Consider the following 21,753-nt stretch of genomic DNA (forward strand, 5'->3'; position numbering starts at 1 on the left):
CCACACTTCCAGGCCTCCCATGCCTGTTTCTTTTCTCTAATGACCCTGTCAACTACATTGTTCCACTCCACATTACGTTAGGTTGAGAGGGGACTTTGTACCAGCCATAGATCTGGTCAGTAGCCCTCAACAGGTTGCCCTGTAGGAACCTCCAGTTGTCCTCCACATTATGTGATGCAATGTCCTCCTCCTTTTCATCCAAAGCTTCAACTAATACCTCTCTAAATCTCTGTTCCTTCACAAGATCCTTAAGCTTCCAAGAGGATCCTTAAGCTTATATATATATATATATATATATATATATACACACACATACATGCATGAATGTAAATGTGTGTGTGTCATATTTGCATTTTCATGCATGAATTGGGTGAGATTTATTGAGGTAAATGTCTATTGCTGGGTACCCTATCTCTTATCTATATCTTATTGTTGAATAATAACATGTTTTCCATTTCAGTGGCTTTCAGTGCCAAAATTACAATGTTTCTGAGCATTTTGTGTATGGGGAATGTAAACAGATGTCACTGCTATTTATTCAGTAATGAATGCAACAAACACTCACACATTGAAATGTAAGCAAACGCACACACAATGTGTATGTGTGTGTGCGTGTGTCTAAGAAAACTAAGCTCATCATTAATTGGATGCACAAGCCTACATACGTTCCTTTTATGCAGATGCATAGCAAAATATATAAACAAACAAGTAAGTTAGGAATAAATTAAAGATAGGATATTTACCTTAATTAATTAGAAAAAAATAAATGAAGTGAGGCCTAATTGTGAAACTGATCAACAGGAAGTTTCTAGAAATCTTTGGCAATTAAAATGTAGAAAAATGAATGAATAGGAGGATTAAAGATTACTTTAAGAGAAGTGAAAATTTTTGGAGATATGGTGAAGATATGGTTGAGATTTAAAATTATCTGGTTTACAGAAAAATACACAGCAAACTTATATGCACACATAAATATGTTCCTCATATACATGGAAATATATATATATATATCTGGCCGTAAAGCCTTTTCTGTTTGTTTTCCTGTCTTGTTTTTTGTCCGCCACTACATTCCTCCATGGCTAGATTTAATTTGCGTATACAGATTTAATCTGCGATCCATGGGACGAGCCGTTTTAACGTTGCGTCCTGCCCGAAGCTCGTCGAAACGCCGGTGTTAAAACGTGGGTAGCTGATGAAGTAGAATGTTCTCTATGTGGCTCGTGTGTTCTCGTCTACGTTTGTTTGCAATGTCCTGTACCCAGATATGCACCTATACATACAGGTGGATGTCGGTATGCACATACCTGTACGTATATATGCATATACTCATTTACTTTTATATATATATATATATATATATATATATATATATATATATATATATATATAAATATGCATTCATATATACAAATGTACATGAACTTATTGGGAAAAGTTAATGCCAACATGCATGAAGAAGTATTCAAATGCATACACACTCACACACATCATTGCTAGTGCCGCTGGACTGGTTCCTGTGCAGGTGGCATGTAAAAAACACCATTTGAGCTTGGCCGTTGCCAATACTGCCTGACTGGCCCTCGTGCCGGTGGCATGTAAATGCACCCACTACACTTTTGGAGTGGTTTGCATTAGGAAGGGCATCCAGCTGTAGAAACTCTGCCAGATCAGATTGGAGCCTGGTGCAGCCATCTGGTTTGCCAGTCCTCAGTCAAATCGTCCAACCCATGCTATCATGGAAAGCAGACGTTATATTTACACACACACACGTATACACACATACATATATCTTGTAATAATAAACACTGAAAATGGAATTGATGTTTTGAATTTTACACAACATACACGTGTTTCAGTAAACTGACTGTCATTATTTTGAAAGATGATTAGCCAAGTGGTGTGAATACAATATTCCAACTTCTCTAGATTTACAGTGAAAAATACAAAGCTCACGCCTATCCGTTTATATGTTTCAAGCAGATAGATACTCACTCATATACTCACATCTGCATCCGTTTATATACATACAGTAGAGAGGAGAGAGGAATATGAAATAACTCTAAGGCAATATAGTTCAGTGATAACAACAGCAATAATCACAATAATAGCAACTACAGTACAAACTGTTAGTGGCATATATCATATATTGTTTGTTATTATCGAAGGTCATGTCTGTTCTGTTGTTAAACATTTGGTTTTGTCTTTTACTTTCAGGAATGGAGACATGCCCATGGTATGCGATGCCTTGGAATCCCTAACACTGCTCATTTTGCCAATGTCACTCTTATTGAAGATGCCTTAGCTTGTAAGTACTCAGTATTTATTGATTCAGTCATTGCTGTTATATATTCACATACTTCAACGTCTCATTCATCTGGCTGTCATTGATGTTTAGCCCCAGGTCAGCCCTGAACGAGTCTACCTTTTTATCAAATGTATTTCACACATGACTTAACCATCCTCTTTTCTTTAGAGAGTTGGATAATTTAGCCCTGACTGAGTGCACTTATGATCAATGGCATTCCAACCATGACTATCTTGCCATTTTTTGTACATCTTAGACCACGCTGTCTGATGTGTCCTCCCATTTCTTAAGACAACTTGCAATATGGAGGAATTTGCCTGCTATTTCAAGCAAGTCAGGTGTGCTCATAAAGGCTTTCTAATTGGCTCCAGCAGATCTATGATCATAGGCATTCCAGCTGTGACTATCCTGCCTTTTGTTCAAATGTAATGTTTCTAATGTGTCCTGTTTTCTTTAGATGTTGAGGTTGTGATTTGAGTAAGATTTGGTTGATGTTTCGAATAAGTTACATATGAACATACCACTATAATTTAATTATAGCTACTGTACTGTTAAGTGGATGACAGACATGTAGTCTTCCTTTTAGTGATAATGTTTCCCAAAGTTGAGTGAAGAAAATATCTTGGTTAGGAATCCCACAACATGCCTTTTGTGGTGTGAAACTCTCATGCATCAGCTAGGAGCACACTATTTTAACCTCTCAGCTTTTAGATCTCCATGGTTAACATTAACCCATTACCTACCAGTGATCTCATATGAGATCACTTAAAAATTACAAATTTCATAATTATTTGTCAATATTTACACATATCTAACCTTTTTGCTATATCTACTAGGTATATTTCTCTGATATTCAAATGAGGTTTGCTAATTTTTTCACCCAATATCTCACTTATTTCAATTTAAAATGTTATTTTGATCATTCCAGCATGTTTCTAAGGCTGTTTTATGCTAGAAATCAAATAGGCGCAGGAGTGGCTGTGTGGTAAGTAGCTTGCTTACCAACCACATGGTTCCGGGTTAAGTCCCACTGCGTGGCACCTTGGGCAAGTGTCTACTACTATAGCCTCGGGCCGACCAAAGCCTTGTGAGTGGATTTGGTAGATGGAAACTGAAAGAAGCCCGTCGTATATATGTATATATATATGTATGTGTGTGTGTGTGTGTGTTTGTGTCTGTGTCTGTGTTTGACCCCCCCACCAACGCTTGACAACCGATGCTGGTGTGTTTATGTCCCCGTAACTTAGCGGTTTGGCAAAAGAGACCGATAGAATAAGTACTAGGCTTCCAAAGAATAATTCCTGGGGTCGATTTGCTCGACTAAAGGTGGTGCTCCAGCATGGCCACAGTCAAATGACTGAAACAAGTAAAAGAGTAAAGAGCTTCATAATAGAATTATGGGAGGTAATAGGTTAAAGCACATCCAGGAGCGCTGTGAGGGGTTGGATTGGGAGAAGTTTCTCCAGTTTCCTTCCACCTGTCTAGATATTACCATAGAGTGTGCAAGTCATTTGTTCTTGATGCTGTTTAAGCCGATGTTGAAAAGTATTACAATGGTAATCACTGTGTCTTTAGGAGTATTTAGAACTATACTATTTAATGTGTCCTTTCTGTTTTGTTTAAGAAAGTAAGTTGTGATTCAACAAGTGGTGTGGCTTCTCTTTCTAGCAGATCAAGCAACCATGTAATAGCTACTTCTTTTACTTCAGAGATGAGTTAGGGTAAGAGGGATATTATCCATTTAGTTGTCCATTTGAGTATTGGGTGATAAGTGTGAGGGAAAATAAACAACAATAAAACTAGCCAATGTGGCTTTGTAATGAAACACTTTAAAAGCAAGTGTGAAAACAGTGTGTTTATTTCTAGCAATGTTTTCCATTGTTGTAAGTAAATAAGCTTTTTATCTTCATCTTTAGTGAAATACCAACCAGACATATTTCTGGTTACTCATTGAGTAGTGGCCCTTGATAGTTTTCTATAGTCTAAACAATCATGGGCTGGCAGGACATTCTGAATGGCATATCTAACAAAAACTGACTATGAATCTTTCTAGTTATGCAGCCTGCTTCATGATGAGCCATGTCTCATGTGGCCCACTTCTAGGAAATGGTTGTCCATGCCTGATGTAGACTATAGTCTCATCTCTAGGTGTACTCTACTGAGTAAACACTCAGACATTTGGGTGTAATATAAATATTTCATAAATAGGCTACTGCTTTACATCCAGAGTAGAGATAGACCTCCTTTTATATGTCATACTGGTCGATATGAAGTAACATTGTAGAGCTTTTGGTATCTATTTTCCAATGGTAGGTGGAATCAGTGTGCACAAAATGACTAAGTGCCTTATCAAATACTTTGCAGGTTTTTTGCAGTGGATTTTTTTGTGGCACATTCAGAGATGGAAGAGTGCTACCTCTGATATTTCACTGGGCCCCTGAGACTGCTACAATGTAAAAGAGGAAGATAAACCTTAGCTTATTGGCTTTGAAGAACATCTGCAACAGAGTAGACTCACCTTTATTCCCAACAGCTGGGTGACTAAGGCAATTAGAACTCTGTTCTCTTCATGTGGTACATAATGTATTATGTTGAGCTTCTTGTTTAATATATTCATTTCACAATTTCAAGTTTACTTTCCGTATATGTGAACTTTCCAATAGTTTTAGAAGTTAGATTCGTTATTTCTAATTCAGAATTTCAATGTTATTCATTATGATATGGAAATCTGAAAGACTGGGTTATTACAAAACTCAGACAACCATTTGTAGACTGTTTGCTTAGGGCATACAAAGTCTGGATGCTAATGTTTAAAATTCCTCTGTGATGTACAGAATAAGCACTGTGTAAATATGTGGGATAATTGCGAAACGAATAGTCATTAACCCATTACTCTGTAATGCAAAGACACTGCTTTTCTAGTTGTTTTATGCTTTGGTTTACAATAATTTCATTTTTTAAATTCATAATTTAAAACAAAACAAAACTGTCGTAAATTACTAATATAAACTATAAATTAGGAGATAATTTAATGTATAAATATAATTAATGTTTTGGAGATTAATGTGAAATATGACTATAATTCTATTACAAACTCAGTCAATATAAGGATTTTTCTTCATTAGGCATAATAGAAGACTGACTGAAGTTGATTTAATCAAAATTAATATATTAGTGGTATTTATTTTATCAACCTTGGTAGGATTTCAACTTAATAATAAGATGTCTAATTAGATTAATAAAAAAATATCTTTCTAGTCAGGCACAAATTCAACCATCAAGACTAATGCAATGAAATATAAATGGCTTTATAATGTCTTATTGTTTGAGAACATTTATTAAGCTTACAATCGTATCAACATGACCTTTGGGATAATAGTGTTGCTAAGCTTTAGTTTAGAAAAAAAAAAAAAAAGGTCCCTGACTATTAGACTTTGGACAGATTAAAAACTTACTGCTTAGTTCTACGTCACTTTCAAACTGGAATCTTATATCATAGGACCAAGGGTGGTTTAAAGTGGGGCATAAAGGTTAACTTGTATAAAATAACTGCTCAAATTCATTGGTCAGCCATTTTTACGCTAGAAAGAAAGCAAGGCCCATCTCCTCAAGAATGTCTTTTTTTTAATTTAATTAATTTATTTATTTTCTTTAATGAGGTTGAAATATGTTGTACAGAAGATAAAATAACTTCACTGTCATTCTTTTCCTATATTACAAAAATTGTTTAGTTATCTTTATTTTAGACTCAATTCTTTAGCTGCATTCTGTCAATTCATGGTCAAAACAGGGTTAAACATATGCACTAACACTGACCTTACACTCTCTGATAAACTTTTCAGGAACGATGACACATTTCTCACATAAAGACAGATACACAAATATATTTTGTGTATCTATCAAACCTGAGGCTAAATAACTACAGCCTTTGACCCATTCCTAAATTGGCTCCTTGGGCTAGTGTCTTCTAATGTAGTCTTGAGTAAACCAAATTCTTCAGAGTGAAGTTGAAGAACTTTGTGTCCTTCAGCTATGTGTGTGAGCAAAAGAATATGGAAATTGATGCCTGAAACAAAATATCTTATATTTGGTTTCTCGAATTTAGTTTTTATACCCTGAAATCAACTTCATTTTTCTCCTTAATTCAAATAAGTTTTAGAGAAGGTATTAGGATCTGCTTGATCAAACTAAAGCCCTTCAAGGCCGTACCCCTTGTTGGGGTTCAACAAAGTCCAGCAACTGAGACCAGTAAAAGATTTAGAATAATGAAGGAATATAACCGGTGTTATAGTAATAGTAGAAGTTGCTGTATGGGCTAGTATATATCTGGGTGTAGAAGGTTGGTGAGAGAGTAGTTGGCTGTTGGTTAGATAATCTTTTTTTTGTTGTTGTTTTTGTTGCAGTCTGGTGTGTTGTTTAACCTGATGTCAGCCTTCATTGTTTCAAATACAAATGATGTGTATAGTCATCTTGGTTGATGAGTTGTATTCTGCAAATTTAGTCGAAACCCTTTTGATAACTTTACTACAGTTTGGTTGTAATCATTATCATCATCATCATCAACAACTTTTAATGTTCATTTTCCATGCTGGCATGGCTTGACAGAAACTGACTGGGTCAGGAGCTGCATCAGGTTCCGTAGTCTATTTTGGCTTGGTTTCTATGGCTGGATGCCCTTCCTAAAGCCAACCAATTTATAATGTATCGAGTGTTTTTTATGTGGCACCATCACCAGTGCGTTTTATGTGGCACCATCAGCCACACCTATGCTTTTTTATGTGGCTCTTTGGTTTTAGGATCTTAATTCTATTGTGGTGAGAGATAAAAAAAAAATCTTGCTGGTGGTGCAATGCACAATGGCATTTTCTTTTCACCCTTATACTCATTTGCAAGCATTCAATTATAGGTGAATATATCCATGCTTGTTATGTGACTTCTTCTAGGAAATGTCTGTTACAAATGGACAGTTGAGGGCTTTGAGGATAAACTTACTGAAGACAACTTTTTTTTTAACCTGTGAACTCCTTTGATTCCTATTTTATTCAGGTGGATCCTAATAACCATTCCATGTTTAAAATATCATATTTTTATAGTTAAATTGTTAAGAATTGTATTGAAAAATTACTCTTTTACTCTTTTCATTCATTTGACTGTGGCCATGCTGGAGCACCGCCTTTTTTAGTCGAGCTAATCGACCCCAGGACTTATTCTTTGTAAGCCTAGTACTTATTCTATCGGTCTCTTTAGCCGAACTGCTAAGTTACGGGGACATAAACACACCAGTATCGGTTGTCAAGTGATGTTGGGGGGACAAACATATACACACACATACATATATATATCCCACAGAAGTAAATTAGTGGTTCTCAACTAATTTAGATCAGTGGGATCCATATGCCCCTTAGGGATCCATATGAGTTTATTGTTAAAATTTTTTGTGCAATAAATTGCTTATATTTCTAAAATACAAAACATTTTAATTTTTTAAATGCAATTCCTAATTATGTTTTATTTATGAAAATACAGTAAATTTTTATTTTTTTATTTTATATATACACTGAATGTTTATTAGGGTCCAGTTGAGTAAAATAGGAACCAAAGGGGTCCAAAAAATGGTTGAGAAACACTAGTTTAGATGAATAAAAACCTTCCCCAACGCTACACAATTTTCTTCTATAAAAAACCTAAAACCAAAATGGAAGTTTTATTATTTCCCATGATAGGCAACCTTAGTCCCTCCTTTCTGTACATTACATTTCGTTTCTTTTTTCTCTAATTTTATATGTTTCCTATGCCATTACTCTGATTTGATCTTTTAACCCATACTGAACCATTATCAACTGCTGTTTCTTATCTACATAATAAAACAGTAGACTCTAAATTTCCTCATTTAGAAGTTTCATTTATCATCATTACCATCACCACCACCACCACCACTATTAGCATCAACATTATTCATATCATTATCATTTTAAGAAAAGATTTATAGAATGTTTAGCTGCTGGTATATATATATATATATATATATATATATATATATATACATATATATACATATATATATATCTCGATGTTACCACCCCCACCCGACACAGTTTGTACTGCTTCGACATTTATTACTCTGTCTCCTATTTGTCTATGATTCATATATATATATGCATATACACACTTATATATGCATACATACATACATATATATATATATATGCATATATGTATATATGCGTACATATATATATTTATGCATAATATGCATATATATGTATGCACACACACACACACACACACACATATATATATATATATATATATATATATATATATATACATACACATATACACACATACATATATGCTTATATATGCATATATATATATATATATATATATATACACACACACACACACACACACACATATGCACGCAGTTTCACCAATATGCAAATGCCCAGTTACAAAATCATACTCTTCATACATAAAGGATTGATGTGGAAAAAAAAAAAAAGAAAATGGTGTGTGTGTGTGTGTGTTGATTCTGAGTTTGCTTTTCTAAAATTTGGATGCAGCTTGGAAGATATTTACCAGAGACATTTTTTAAACTAAATGAGCCACACTGCTTTCTCTCCTTCTTCCCTTTCTTCTCCTTCCTCCCTCTATCATCATCATCATCATCATCATCATCATCATCAACAGCAATAGACAAGACGTAAACAAAATTAGATTTCAAAATATTTATACACAAAAAAAAAACAAGTAAAGAACTATAACTTTATTTATGAATACCATAAAGGCTAAAATAAAATAAAAGACTAACCTATTTATGAAAAATATGGAAAGAAAATTAAAAAAAAAAAAAAAACATTAAAAAAAGAAAATAACTAGAAAAGAAAAAGAGGAACAAAAGATTCTTTCCAAACTATAAATTTTTGGTTTTTTATTTTCGAAATTTACTTATTTACATCTTGTTTTTATTATTATTATTATTATTATTATTATTATTATTTATCTGAAGCAAGGCGTAATATTTCTGGCACCTAATGGTACTGCAATGAATAGGCGGAATGTAATGAGGAAAAGATTTTGAGCGATAATAACAAAACAAACTAAAGTGTGGTGCAAGTAAAGACAATGTAAAGGATCAGTTTTGTTTGTGAGATTGCATTATTAATTCTGTGTCGTTATTGATAACGAAATATCAAAGTAATGTTCACTATCTTTTTGCTCTGTCTACCCCTCTCTTCCACTTCCTTACACCACCGTCAGCACCACAGGCATTTCATCAGAACATGGTAGTTGTAATAGTAAGTTTGTAATATTGGGCCATAGTAATTGTTTGGTATTATTATTATTATTATTATTATTATTATTATTATTATTATTATTATTGTCGATGGTATTTTTTTCCCTTTTAGTTTCTAAATCTTATTTCTGGTGTAAATTTTCTATTTGGCTTCTTCAATCTTTCTTCTAAACTTTTGTTCTTTTCCTAGGCGCTCACATATACAAGGGGGTGCTGAAAAGTTCCGGGCTTTAAGGGTATTGGGAAAGGCCTGGTTGGAGGCCCAACCTTCTGAGTTTTTTTACAGGGTTTAGGAAAACTGAAGGGCTACTGCAATAAGTGTGTGAATCTGAGAGGAGAATATGTTGAATAAAATCATAATTAACTGATCTTCCTGTATGTTCTTTTACCCAAAGCCAGGAACTTTTCAGTACCCTCTCATACATACATTTCACCCACATCTATCCACTCTTGAATGCGCAATATATATATGTGCATGTATGGTAGGCTCTTATATCTATCCATCCATCCATCAGCTAGACAAAATATGCATTTGTGCATCTGTGAATGGTGGGTATATAAATCTAAGTAGACAGTCTTATCCATTAAGCAAATTTTACCAATCAGTTTCACACTGGGTATTAAATAACAAGATATTAAATAACAGCATGGTTAAGTAATACCACATGCTCTTCAGAGCTCGAATAACAGAGAGCTGTCATATTTTTTCCATACCTGCCACCTCTGAAGAGCGCCCGGTATTACTTAAGTGTGCTGTTATCTAATATCCAGTTCTTTAATACCCAATGTAAAACCAATTGGTTAGGTCAGAGGAAATGGATCTATAATATTGTATACTATGATATATGTATGTATATCTGTATTTATTTCATTTTTGTTTGCAAGATTCTTTATGTGAATTCATGTGTTGAACCAAATTTTGTGTCTAGGGAGAGTCATTATGCTAATATTATTAACATGCATTGGTTCAATTCCACTCCTTTATTATTAGTCAATTGGTTCAATATCCAACTAACTAATCGATTGTTTAATTTGCTTAAACAGAAAGTCATTTGTTTTGTTTTTGTTTAGTTCTTTTGTTGCTACTTGCAACCTTTTCAGTGACCTATTATTAAAAAGGTTGCAAGTTAGTTGGATATTTAACCGATTGACTAATAATAAAGGAGTAGAATCGAACCTGTGCATGTGTTAATAATATGATTCTCCCTAGACACAACAATACACCTCCCCCACACACATATATTGGTGTCCCAACTCTGCCCTCTTGGAGGCTTCTATCTATGCAAAAATGTAGTCTTACAAACACTGTGTGGTAACACTACGCTCCCACCGAGCAAAAGTCTATATCGGTATAGATTGTTGATTTCTCCAGTCCAACTTCTAAAGTCTTGAGCTTCATGCTGTTGATGAGCTGTAAGGGAAAGATCTTTGGCAGAAGTGTGATCAGAGAGGTAGAGGATTTTCTGATACCTTGATAGCTTCTGCTTGATGACAAGGCTGTTATTTTGGTTTGGGTCTAACAATTTTCAAAACCTCTGTCAATCAAATATTTTTAAGTCAAGAAAGGTGATCTTCTTCAAGAGCCTCACATGCCATGAATGCAAGAACAAAGTGGAGGTTTCTGGATGCATTCCACCTATCTCTATTATGCTCATTGTAGGTTAGGCTTTTGTGGCTATCATACTGAACAAGAAGTCATTAGTGTTATATTTTGCAGACTTCCATACTCTAATAGCGGACAAAGTCAACTCAGCCAGATTATTGTTATTAGTAGACACAACATGAAATTAAGGTTTTCCAAAGCTAATGAGATAGGGACAGAAATATTCTTGGTGCACTATTGTGAGACATATATATATTGGTTGCAGCTACACAAAGAAGAGAATATCTATGTATGTAATGTAATGTAACACAAAACAAGTAGAATTTCTGAATGACTTAACACCATGAAATCCAGGAGAAATTCCTTTACACCGTATTAAGTATATAGAACACTTCTTGGAAACAATCAAACATCTGTAATGTATAATCATTCCCATTTCTATGTCATTACTCTTCTAAACTAATTCCTTTTCATAATAAAATGACATGATGCTTATGACATGATTGGTAACCCCTTCTGGCTCTGTTCAAGTAGTTCTAATTTATGGAACTGGCTAAACAATTTTTTTTTTTAATTGGGATCTTTGCCTTAGCAATGCTGTTGGTATCAGTGATACCCTTTCTTAATATTTAGCATTTAAATGTGATTCCTTATTTAAAGATGACAGAGAACTGGTTTTACTGTGAACATTTGGCTGCTAGAAGAGTATCCTGTTCTAGATATGTTTGTTATATTTATGCCATTGTTTGAACCTGTACACTAGGGGTGATTGTAGATTAATTCATGAACAGCGATTAAGTTCAGACATATAGAAAGATAACACCAACTGGCACAGAAAACAAAATAAATTTAGTTAAGAAAAAAAAAATTCTACTGTCTCGTGAGTTTGAAAGTTAAGCCTATTGTTAGATATATTTAGAGAACTAATTCCAAAGTGAGTTTTACTCTATCAACTCTAGCTTTGAAGATATAACATACTTCTTATATTGGTTGAAGTATCCACACTCTTTTACTCTTTTACTTGTTTCAGTCATTTGACTGTGGCCATGCTGGAGCACCACCATGCTGGAGCACCACCATGCTGGAGCACCACCTTTTATTCTTTGTAAGCCTAGTACTAATTCTATCGGTCTCTTTAACCGAACCATTAAGTTATGGGGACGTAAACACACCAGCATCGGTTGTCAAGCGATGTTGGGGTGACAAACACAGACACACAAACATATACACACACACACACACACACATACATATATATATATATATATATATATATATATATATATATATATATACATATATACGATGGGCTTCTTTCAGTTTCTGTCTCCCAAATCCATTCACAAGGCTTTGGTCGGCCCAACGCTATAGTAGAAGACACTTGCCCAAGGTGCCACGCAGTGGGACTGAACCCGGAACCATGTGGTTGGTAAGCAAGCTACTTACCACACAGCCACTTCTGCGCCTATGTTTATTGTTTACACTGTTTATTGAAATTAGAAATCCCTGTCACACATTACATTTTAATGGTAAAGCAGTCAGATCTATTCATCATTATATTTAGGATACTGATTTTAAAAACTGCATCAATTTTCCCCTATATGCTACAGTTAATTAATGATCTACTATTTTGTTACAAAACTGTAACCCCCAAATAAACCTATAAAATGATTAGTTATTCTACACATAAGTTTCTTTCATACTTCTTTCTAGATTGAGATTTACCAGAACAGTCTTACTGCAAATTCCAGCAGTACTGCTGCTACCTATCCTACCATTCTTTTGGTATCTCTTTCTTATTGTTTTTATTTCTTGAAATCTTTCTCATTAAACTTTAATTAAATCACCAAGCTGTCATTGAAGACTATCGAAATGTCTGTGAAAGTAATGAACTTTGATGTTCAAGCTAATATATTGATATATATACAGCCAAATGTATTAAAAATTGCGAGCATGTTCCCTATTAATTTAGAATAGTTTTCTACTTTATGGTTGCTAAGAAAAATTTCGACACTAAGAACAATCAAGGACCATGCACAAAGTTTTATATGGCACAAAAAGATTTTAAGGGCCTGTGCCCCCAAATTAGTCAAAAACAAGTCTTGTATATAAATTAGTCAGCAAAAACTGTGTTGTCAGTGTAATCCAGGTTTGTTCTGAATACTTAAAATAACAGTGACCAAATGACTGAACTTTGATGTACTCAAATTAAACATTGACAATGAGAACAGCAGTTTGTGGGAAGTTTAAAATGTTGGCCTTTATAGGAGCTGAATTAAATATTAAATAGAGTCAGTTTAACAATAGAGTTTGCTGGACTACAGAATTGACCTGTGGAAGATGATCTGGAATTTGATTAGAATGTCATCACACTGAATTAGATATAAATATTCTGATTGGTTGTTAAAGCCTGAGCTGAATTCGCTCTCAAAATAGTTATTTCTTGGATGGAAATGTCAGAAGAAAAAAACAAAAAGAGCAATGTACATCACAACAATGTCAAACCTGACCTAAATGAATTATGCAGTTACTCCAAGAGACTAGTTTTATTGGTAAGACTGCATGCAATATGATCAAGAATTCATGAGCCTGGAAGGATAAAAGTGAAATCTTTTAGTCTTTACTCATTCCATTTTGCCATTCTTATTCGGTAAATCCAAATTTCTCCATCACAATCCAAATTCTCTTTTGATATCTATCCAACCATGTTAACAACCCAGTATTAACTGTTCTCTGCTCATTTGCATAATCAACACTCTCTCATGGCTTTTTGTATTCTTTCATAATTGTACATCCTAAACCTTGATGTTCAGTTTTGGTGACAGATGGGGTATGTAAGCACTCAGTCGGAAGGACCAGATTTAACTCATCAGGCATGCGTCGTTTTTCTTCTCTCTTGCTGAATGCACTTCTCCTCCATATATTCAATTCTCCTCTAACAGTGACATTGTCAAAGTGATCAGGGGGCAGCAATGCCTTTCATTTTGAAGGGTTGATGTTGCCCTTATTCTAAGTGTTTTTCATGTCTTATTAAAGTTATCTCTACAGATTTTCTGTAGAAATTATAGCCAGCACTGATTTTGTTTTGCCTTTTTGTATCCGAGATGCCTAGTGTAAACAACAGCAATGAGGTCAAAGATGAAAAATGGGTAATGGGCACATACACCCATTACCCATTTTTCATTTTCGATCTCATTGTTGTTTACATTAGGCATCTTGAAAACTGTATCTCATGTTTTTTTTTTCTGAAGGTAGTAGGCTGTGATTTTGGGGGTTAGCCACATTGACATGTTGTTTCACAGCTAGATGCTTTTCCTGTCATTAATATTTATCAGTTTTCCAAGTAGGCTGTCTCTTCTTTCTCATGTCTTGAAAGACATGAAGTGATCGTCTGTTGATTTGTTGATCAGAAAAGTGCTGAGAAGACCACTGATATATAAACATACACACTTATTCCCCATGCCCAGGCTCATAGACATGCGCGCGCACGCACACGCAAACACACACACACACACACACACACACACACACACACACACACACACACACACTCTCTCTCTCTCTCACACGTTTTACAGAACAACAGGAGAAATATTACTCAGTGCATGAGTATGCATGTATTTTACTCTGCTGGTTAAAAAAAAAGTGCAAACATGTATGTGTATGTGTGTGTGTATTTTCATGTGCATATTCTGTTTATGCTTTTTCAGTTTGCTTACTGTTGTTGGCCTTAACTATTGATGACTGTCAGCTCTGAAGCATAAGTGAGACCTGTGTCAGTCAAACAGGATGACACAATTGTAGCGATTCAGGAGTGGATACACTATCAGCTATGTAGTGAGGCTTCTCTAACTACTCAAAAATTCAACTATTTGGGTCATATCCAAAACGTTTGAGAATGTTTTCTCTTTTGTTGCTCTCCGACACTTCTAACCCTTTCCTTCCCATCACCATTTCATGCCCATACATTGTTATCTGTAATTTTATTCAATTGTTTCATTTTAACATTTCTACTTGCAGTGTGGCAGAAACTGAAGTTAAATAAAGAAACCGAGAGATGGAAACCAGATACTGAAGTAAGAGGCCTTATCATCCATTTGCAGTTTCTCTTCTGTCTTAAACCTCCTGACCTCACTATCTCATTCTCTTATTCTCTTCCCCCTATCCCCCCCCCACCATCCAACCCATGGCCTGTCTTTTCATTTATCCATTTATATTTTATCTCTTTCATTGTTCTTCTCTCTGCGTCTTTGCTACATCATCATCATCATCATCATTCTTCACTATCAACCTCTACTCTTTATTGATTGCACTGTAATTATCCCCCAAATAATCACTATTTTAGACATTCACACATTCACACACACACACGCCTGTGGGGCATCATCAATTTTGTAATCATTAACCTAAATGTCATCAGCTTCTTCTCTCCTCATCTCCCTTGTCAACGCTGTAGTCTGGAAACATCTTTTGGAAAACCATCTTGTTCGCCTGAGCCACATGTTCTCATATTGTGAGCTCTTCGCAACTAACCATTTATCATTGTCTTGCTTTTCTCCTTATTTTTTCTTCCTCTTCTTATTATACCTTGTGCAAAATACCATCATCGTTATTATTGTTGTTAACTTTACACCTGCTTATCAGGTTTACAGCAGTGTTTGAAACAGTAGAATCCCTTGTGGGGCTGTTCTGAGTTCAAATCTTACCAAAGTGTGATTTCTGTTGTGGACTGATTTAATTAAGGCTGATCTAAATAAGGAAAAGGAGTGATACCGTTATAAGACAGTTTTACACACATGCACAAACACAGGCGTGTGCACACACACACACACACACACACACACACACACACACACACACACACACACAAGGCGGCGAGCTGGCAGAAACGTTAGCACACCGGGTGAAATGCTTAGCCGTATTTCGTCTGCCGCTACGTTCTGAGTTCAAATTCCGCCGAGGTCGACTTTGCCTTTCATCCTTTCGGGGTCGATTAAATAAGTACCAGTTATGCACTGGGGTCGATATAATCGACTTAATCCGTGTTTGTCTGTCCTTGTTTGTCCCCTCTGTGTGTAGCCCTTTGTGGGTAGTAAAGAAATAACATACACACACACCATTTTCATTTTGTCATCATCATTTAATGTCTACTTTTCATGCTGGCATTGGTCGGATGGTTTAACAGGAACTTTTGTGGTGCAGGCCTGCATTGAGCTCCATTGTCACCTTTGGCCCGGTTTCTATGGCTGGATGACCTTTCTAACATGAACCACTTTATAGTGTGTTCTGGGTGGTTTTTTTTTTTGTGCCACTGGCCCTTGTGAGGTTACCATGGATGATGGATCATGGGAGGAGATAAGAGAAGGGATACTTTAATAAGAATGTAGGGTCGGGCAGAAACAGGTGGAGGTAGAGGTTAATGAAGTGAGTGAGGGAAAGGGATGGCGTAGGAGGGCAGATGATGAGAAATACCTGTATGTAGGAAAGTAAGGTGGATCATGGATCAAGTAGCTAGGCGCAGGAGTGGCTGTGTGGTAAGTAGCTTGCTTACCAACCACATGGTTCTGGGTTCAGTCCCACTATGTGGCACCTTGGGCAAGTGTATTCTACTATAGCCTTGGGCTGACCAAAGCCTTGTGAGTTGATTTGGTAGACGGAAACTGAAAGAAGCCTGTCGTATATATGTATATGTATATATATATATATATATATATATATATATATATATATATATATATATATATATATATATATATATATATATATATATATATATATATATATATATATATGTGTGTGTGTGTGTGTGTGTGTGTGTATCTGTATATGTTTGTATGTCTGTGTTTGTCTCCCCAACATCGCTTGACAACCGATGATGGTGTGTTTATGTCCCCGTAACTTAGCGGTTCGGCAAAAGACACCGATAGAATAAGTACTAGGCTTACAAAGAATAAGTCCTGAGGTCGATTTGCTTGATTAAAGACGGTGCTCCAGCATGGCTGCAGTCAAATGACTGAAACAAGTAAAAGAGAGTAAAAGAAAGAGATACACACACACACACACACACACACACACACACACATATACATATGTACATGTTTGTGTGTGTATTTTACCCTTGAAGAATGTAAAGCAAGTTTGACCATAACAAGTTTAGAAATCAAAATACGAAGGGCATTACCAAATATTGGTAAAATCCAGAATCCAAGCAAATAAAGTATGGTCTGTGATGGCAAAAGTTAGTCCATAGGAAAGTCCAGTTTGTTCAGTTGTTTTGAGAAGGTGAAGAATCTAATATTTCGAGCTGTTGCTCCTTGTGTGAGAGTGAAATAAAATGAGAAATCCTGTAGTCACATCAATGCCAATTACTTCCTTTTTCCTCACTCTCAGACAAAGAGAAAGAGAGAAGCATATGGTGTTCTATTCTTCATGTCAGCTTGAGTTGTCTGAAGATTATTTGTTGTTTCTTGTTGACTAACAACTACAAATACCGTTTCTTTTGATCCTTTACTCTGTGCATGTGTGTCTTTGTGATTGTCCCCACCACCACTTGACAACTGGTGTCAGTTTGTTTACATCTCTGTAACCTAGCAGTTCAGCATAAGAGACTGATAGAATAGGTAAGTATCAGACTTAAAAATAAATACAGGGATCAATTTGTTTGACCAAACTCTTCAAGTTGATGCCCCAGCTTAGCCACAGTCCATTGACTGGAACAAGTAAAAGATGAAAGAAGGCAAAGTGTATCAGTGGGCATATGGCTCTAATTTGTAGCTGGTCGATTGACCTTATGGATGCTGCTTTATTGTTTTTGTTGTTGTTGGTAGTATGTGAAAGCAGAGGAAGGACAAGGAAGAGTTTTATATTCTGTACAGTAATGCAGGCTATAGTACAATACACTACATTAGTATACAGTGTGAAACATCAATAAATAAGCTAAATGATGTTGAAATTTTTGTCAGTCTGGGCACAATTTGTCTGGAGTTAAACTTTTGCTTCATTCATAGATTACTATCTGAGAAGCTAGTGGTTATAAGAGCACCACCACCACCAACAACAACAATAATAGCATCATCATCAACACTATCAGCAGGACAGGAGCCATGCTGCTATAAGCAGACAGCAAATCATCATAAAAGCTGACATTGACTGGACTGGATTTCATTATCTAGTAACAGTTGGAATGGTTATTTGGTGTGTGTATATCTGTGTATGTATGTATGTGTGTGTGTGTATATATATATATATATATATATATATATATATATATATATATATGTGTGTGTGTGTTTGTGTGTATGTATGTATATAAATCAAAGCTCATAGCATAGCTTTTCTCACTGATCAGTAATGACAGTGCTACCTATGTATTATTCATTTCTTTATTACTGGATGTTGATGCTGCTTTTGCAGGAAATATTACAAACTTCATTCTGCTACCCCCAAATATCCATATATATACATGTATGTGTGTGTGTGTGCACATATATATAGACGTTAATACACATATGTGCACACAAGACTGTGTGTACAAGCATACATATTTTCACACACCCACACATACATATATGTATGTAGATCGTCAATGTATGCATGCATAATATAGAGGTATTAACACAGATAATAAATATAAGCATGTGTATATGTTTGTGTGTATATGTCTATATACAGCCACATATATTGACATACATAACATGTTCCTGTATATTTCTGAATATTGTGTTTATGTATTGATTTATGTATTAGCATATATGATTTTTCTAAGTGATATATATATGTATATATATATATATGTGTGTGTGTGTGTGTAGACTGGGAGAAAATGTATATTACCATGTATACAACACCCACAGACATATATACATACATCTATAATCAGTCATTTGATAGCATTGTCAAAAATGATGGTTAGAGCCTGTAATAGAGTGCTTATTCTTGAGCCAGATTAATTCTGATCTGTGTTCACAAATCATATTATATGCCCCAGATTGTTTGCTTCATTACTTGTTTGTTGAACTCTTCTGTCTTCTACACCACGCATCTACAACTTACTGCAGCTATACATTCAGTCTCCATTTTATTTTTCTCAATTTCATAGTACTCGAAACTGTGAAAGTTCGAGTCAAGCCGAGTTGAAACCTTCCATAACTTGTTCTGCAAATCCTATCTGCTTCCACACATACACCTTTTGTTACAACAAAAGGTGTATGTGTGGCACATTGAGCAGAAGTCTGTATCCTACCACACCTTATGTTGTGGGGCATGTCAGTTAAAAACCTATGTACTGCCTCACACATATTGTGGTACTTTGGACAAAAAGCTATTTATTGCCACACATCTTGTGTTGTGAGTTCCATTGGAGAATAACCCTGTCTCCCATTCCCCTTCTGTTGTTGTCATTGTTTAACCCCAATTCAATTCTGGCTGGATAAACCTTTGGTCAGAAGCATACTATTTATGCATCATGGAGTTTGCTTTTGCTCAGGGAGAGAAATAATTTTTACCCACAGTGATATTAATATCTATCCTTTCCTTATGCTTTTACTAAATCCATCTCCAGCAGTAATTTGACATCTTATATAACATGAACTATCAGATGTATCTAGTGAACCATCATTGCAGTTTCTTGGCATTCATAAGTGTCTGTGTTCCTCAATGTGATATCCTATTGTATTTCTTATTGTATATCCATACTTACTATACAGAACCCTCTTGCTTCCTACTCTATTCCTACATATTGAAGACGGCTACTTTGCAGTGCAACTAGGATTTTATGCTTTCAGTTACTACCGCAGCCAACCTTATGCCAAATTAGTTTTTTGGGCTCTTAACCATTCTTTGAAACATTTTCTGCATCTCTTTGATTGATTTTGCTGTGAAATTCAAGTCAACAACAACAACAACAACAACAACAACACACACACACACACACACACACACACACACACACACACACACACACACACACACTCTTTATGAGGGACGGGTGTATTGAGATGTTTCTGGGTTTGGATAAAAGAAAATACTGGAGGTTCAATTAATTATGATTTTACCCAACATATTCCCCTCTCAGATTCACACTTATTGCAGTGGTCCTTCAGTTTTTCTAAGCCTTATAGAAGAACTCAGAAAATTAGGCCTCCCTCTAACCAGGCCTTTCGTGATACCCTTAAAGCCAGGAATTTTTCAGTACCCCCTTGTAATACATAAACAGTTATTCTGTGCAAACATTTCTGTGTCTTTCATATATATAAATGCAGAAAATTAAACAATTTCCACCCATATGTTAAACACTTAGACTGGTTTTAATTAGACAAAAGACATATATGTAAATAAATATTTGATGCATTTTCAAACTTTTCTCAGTATTTTCCCTGCACATATATATAAGCCATAAGGGCCATCTTAAATACTAACCTATACTCTGACCTCCCCACTGAATTCCCTGCCACTTCTAACCTTTCTTATAACACTGTCAAGCATTGTATGAATTACTTTTAAGAACCATGTTCAGTTTATAATGTACCCATTAAAATACGTTGCATGGAAATCCTTTCAAGGGCCTTCTTTATATTAACATCCGCAAAGTAGAATGCTTCATTGTGAAAGGAAAAGTTGTTTTGTGGCTGTTTCACTAAATCTAGCTGTGCATGTAATTTGTTATTTGATTTCTCTATTTCAGGAAGAATTTGAAGATTCCTCAGGAAATGTCGTTGCCAAAAAGGTGTACGATGATCTAAAGAGACAAGGACTTTTATAAAAATTGTAATAAAGCCTCCATCTTCTGTTGATTTGTTTTATTTAAAAAAAACAAAGCAAAAACAAAAAAACTGTCATACTTTCATTAAACAAAGTAAAAAGCAAAACAAACAAAGGATCCATTAAGTTGAAGAGAACATTGGAATATGAAGATGTATTCTTTTATCACTTAAGACACATCATGTAACATCATTAATCTATTTTCTCAACTTGTAACTTTTTTTTTTTTTTTTCTGTTTCTTTCACATAATTAAAGAGAATTGAATAATTTTAATGAATGTTCAGTTTTATCGATTTCATATCTGGAATTTCTGTTTTCCTTTTTCTGTGTTAACTGACTGATGGTATAATTGTTTCCATATCTGCTAGAGGATTTATTTGCCTTTTATTTTTTGCGGCGTCATTTCAATGATAATCACAATAATCTCTTACATAAGTCTAAGGACATAAGAATCGGCAAAGTAAATAATTGAATCAGCCAGTATTATGTAACTGGGAGCTTATTCTGTTAAAACCTGAAGGAAGAGAAGCTTAGTCAACACTAGCACTATTCGAACTAAATGTGGAAACAGAGGGAATTAAACCCTGTATGATGTCTAGTCCGGCAGCCTACTGTTTTTGGTGCTTCAATGTTTTCCCTGTGCCCAGACATTTTAACAGAAGACTGAAGATGAAGAGCATGTATAATTTCAAGGCTTATTCAAGGCTGTTGCACGATGTCAAACATAAAACAGGGGGATACAAGCACACGCATACATACACACACTGCTCCATACACGCGCACAC

General features: G+C 35.2%; 1 protein-coding gene across 1 annotated transcript in view; it reads left to right on the forward strand.

The window, feature by feature from the left end:
* LOC106868824 (splicing factor 3A subunit 3) overlaps nucleotides 1–21,266 on the forward strand; it is a 114,234-nt gene extending 92,968 nt beyond the window's left edge. The window contains exons 15-17 of the mRNA XM_014914285.3: nucleotides 2,215–2,305; nucleotides 15,229–15,284; nucleotides 20,891–21,266. Of these exons, the coding sequence (XP_014769771.1) occupies nucleotides 2,215–2,305; nucleotides 15,229–15,284; nucleotides 20,891–20,968 (225 nt within the window). The 3' untranslated portion in view covers nucleotides 20,969–21,266. The remainder of the gene's footprint in view (nucleotides 1–2,214; nucleotides 2,306–15,228; nucleotides 15,285–20,890) is intronic.
* The last annotated feature ends 487 nt before the right edge of the window (nucleotides 21,267–21,753 follow it).

This window comes from Octopus bimaculoides, chromosome 10 (assembly GCF_046866305.1).
Source record: "Octopus bimaculoides isolate indiv1 chromosome 10, ASM4686630v1, whole genome shotgun sequence".
Classification (NCBI taxonomy): Eukaryota; Metazoa; Mollusca; class Cephalopoda; order Octopoda; family Octopodidae; genus Octopus; species Octopus bimaculoides.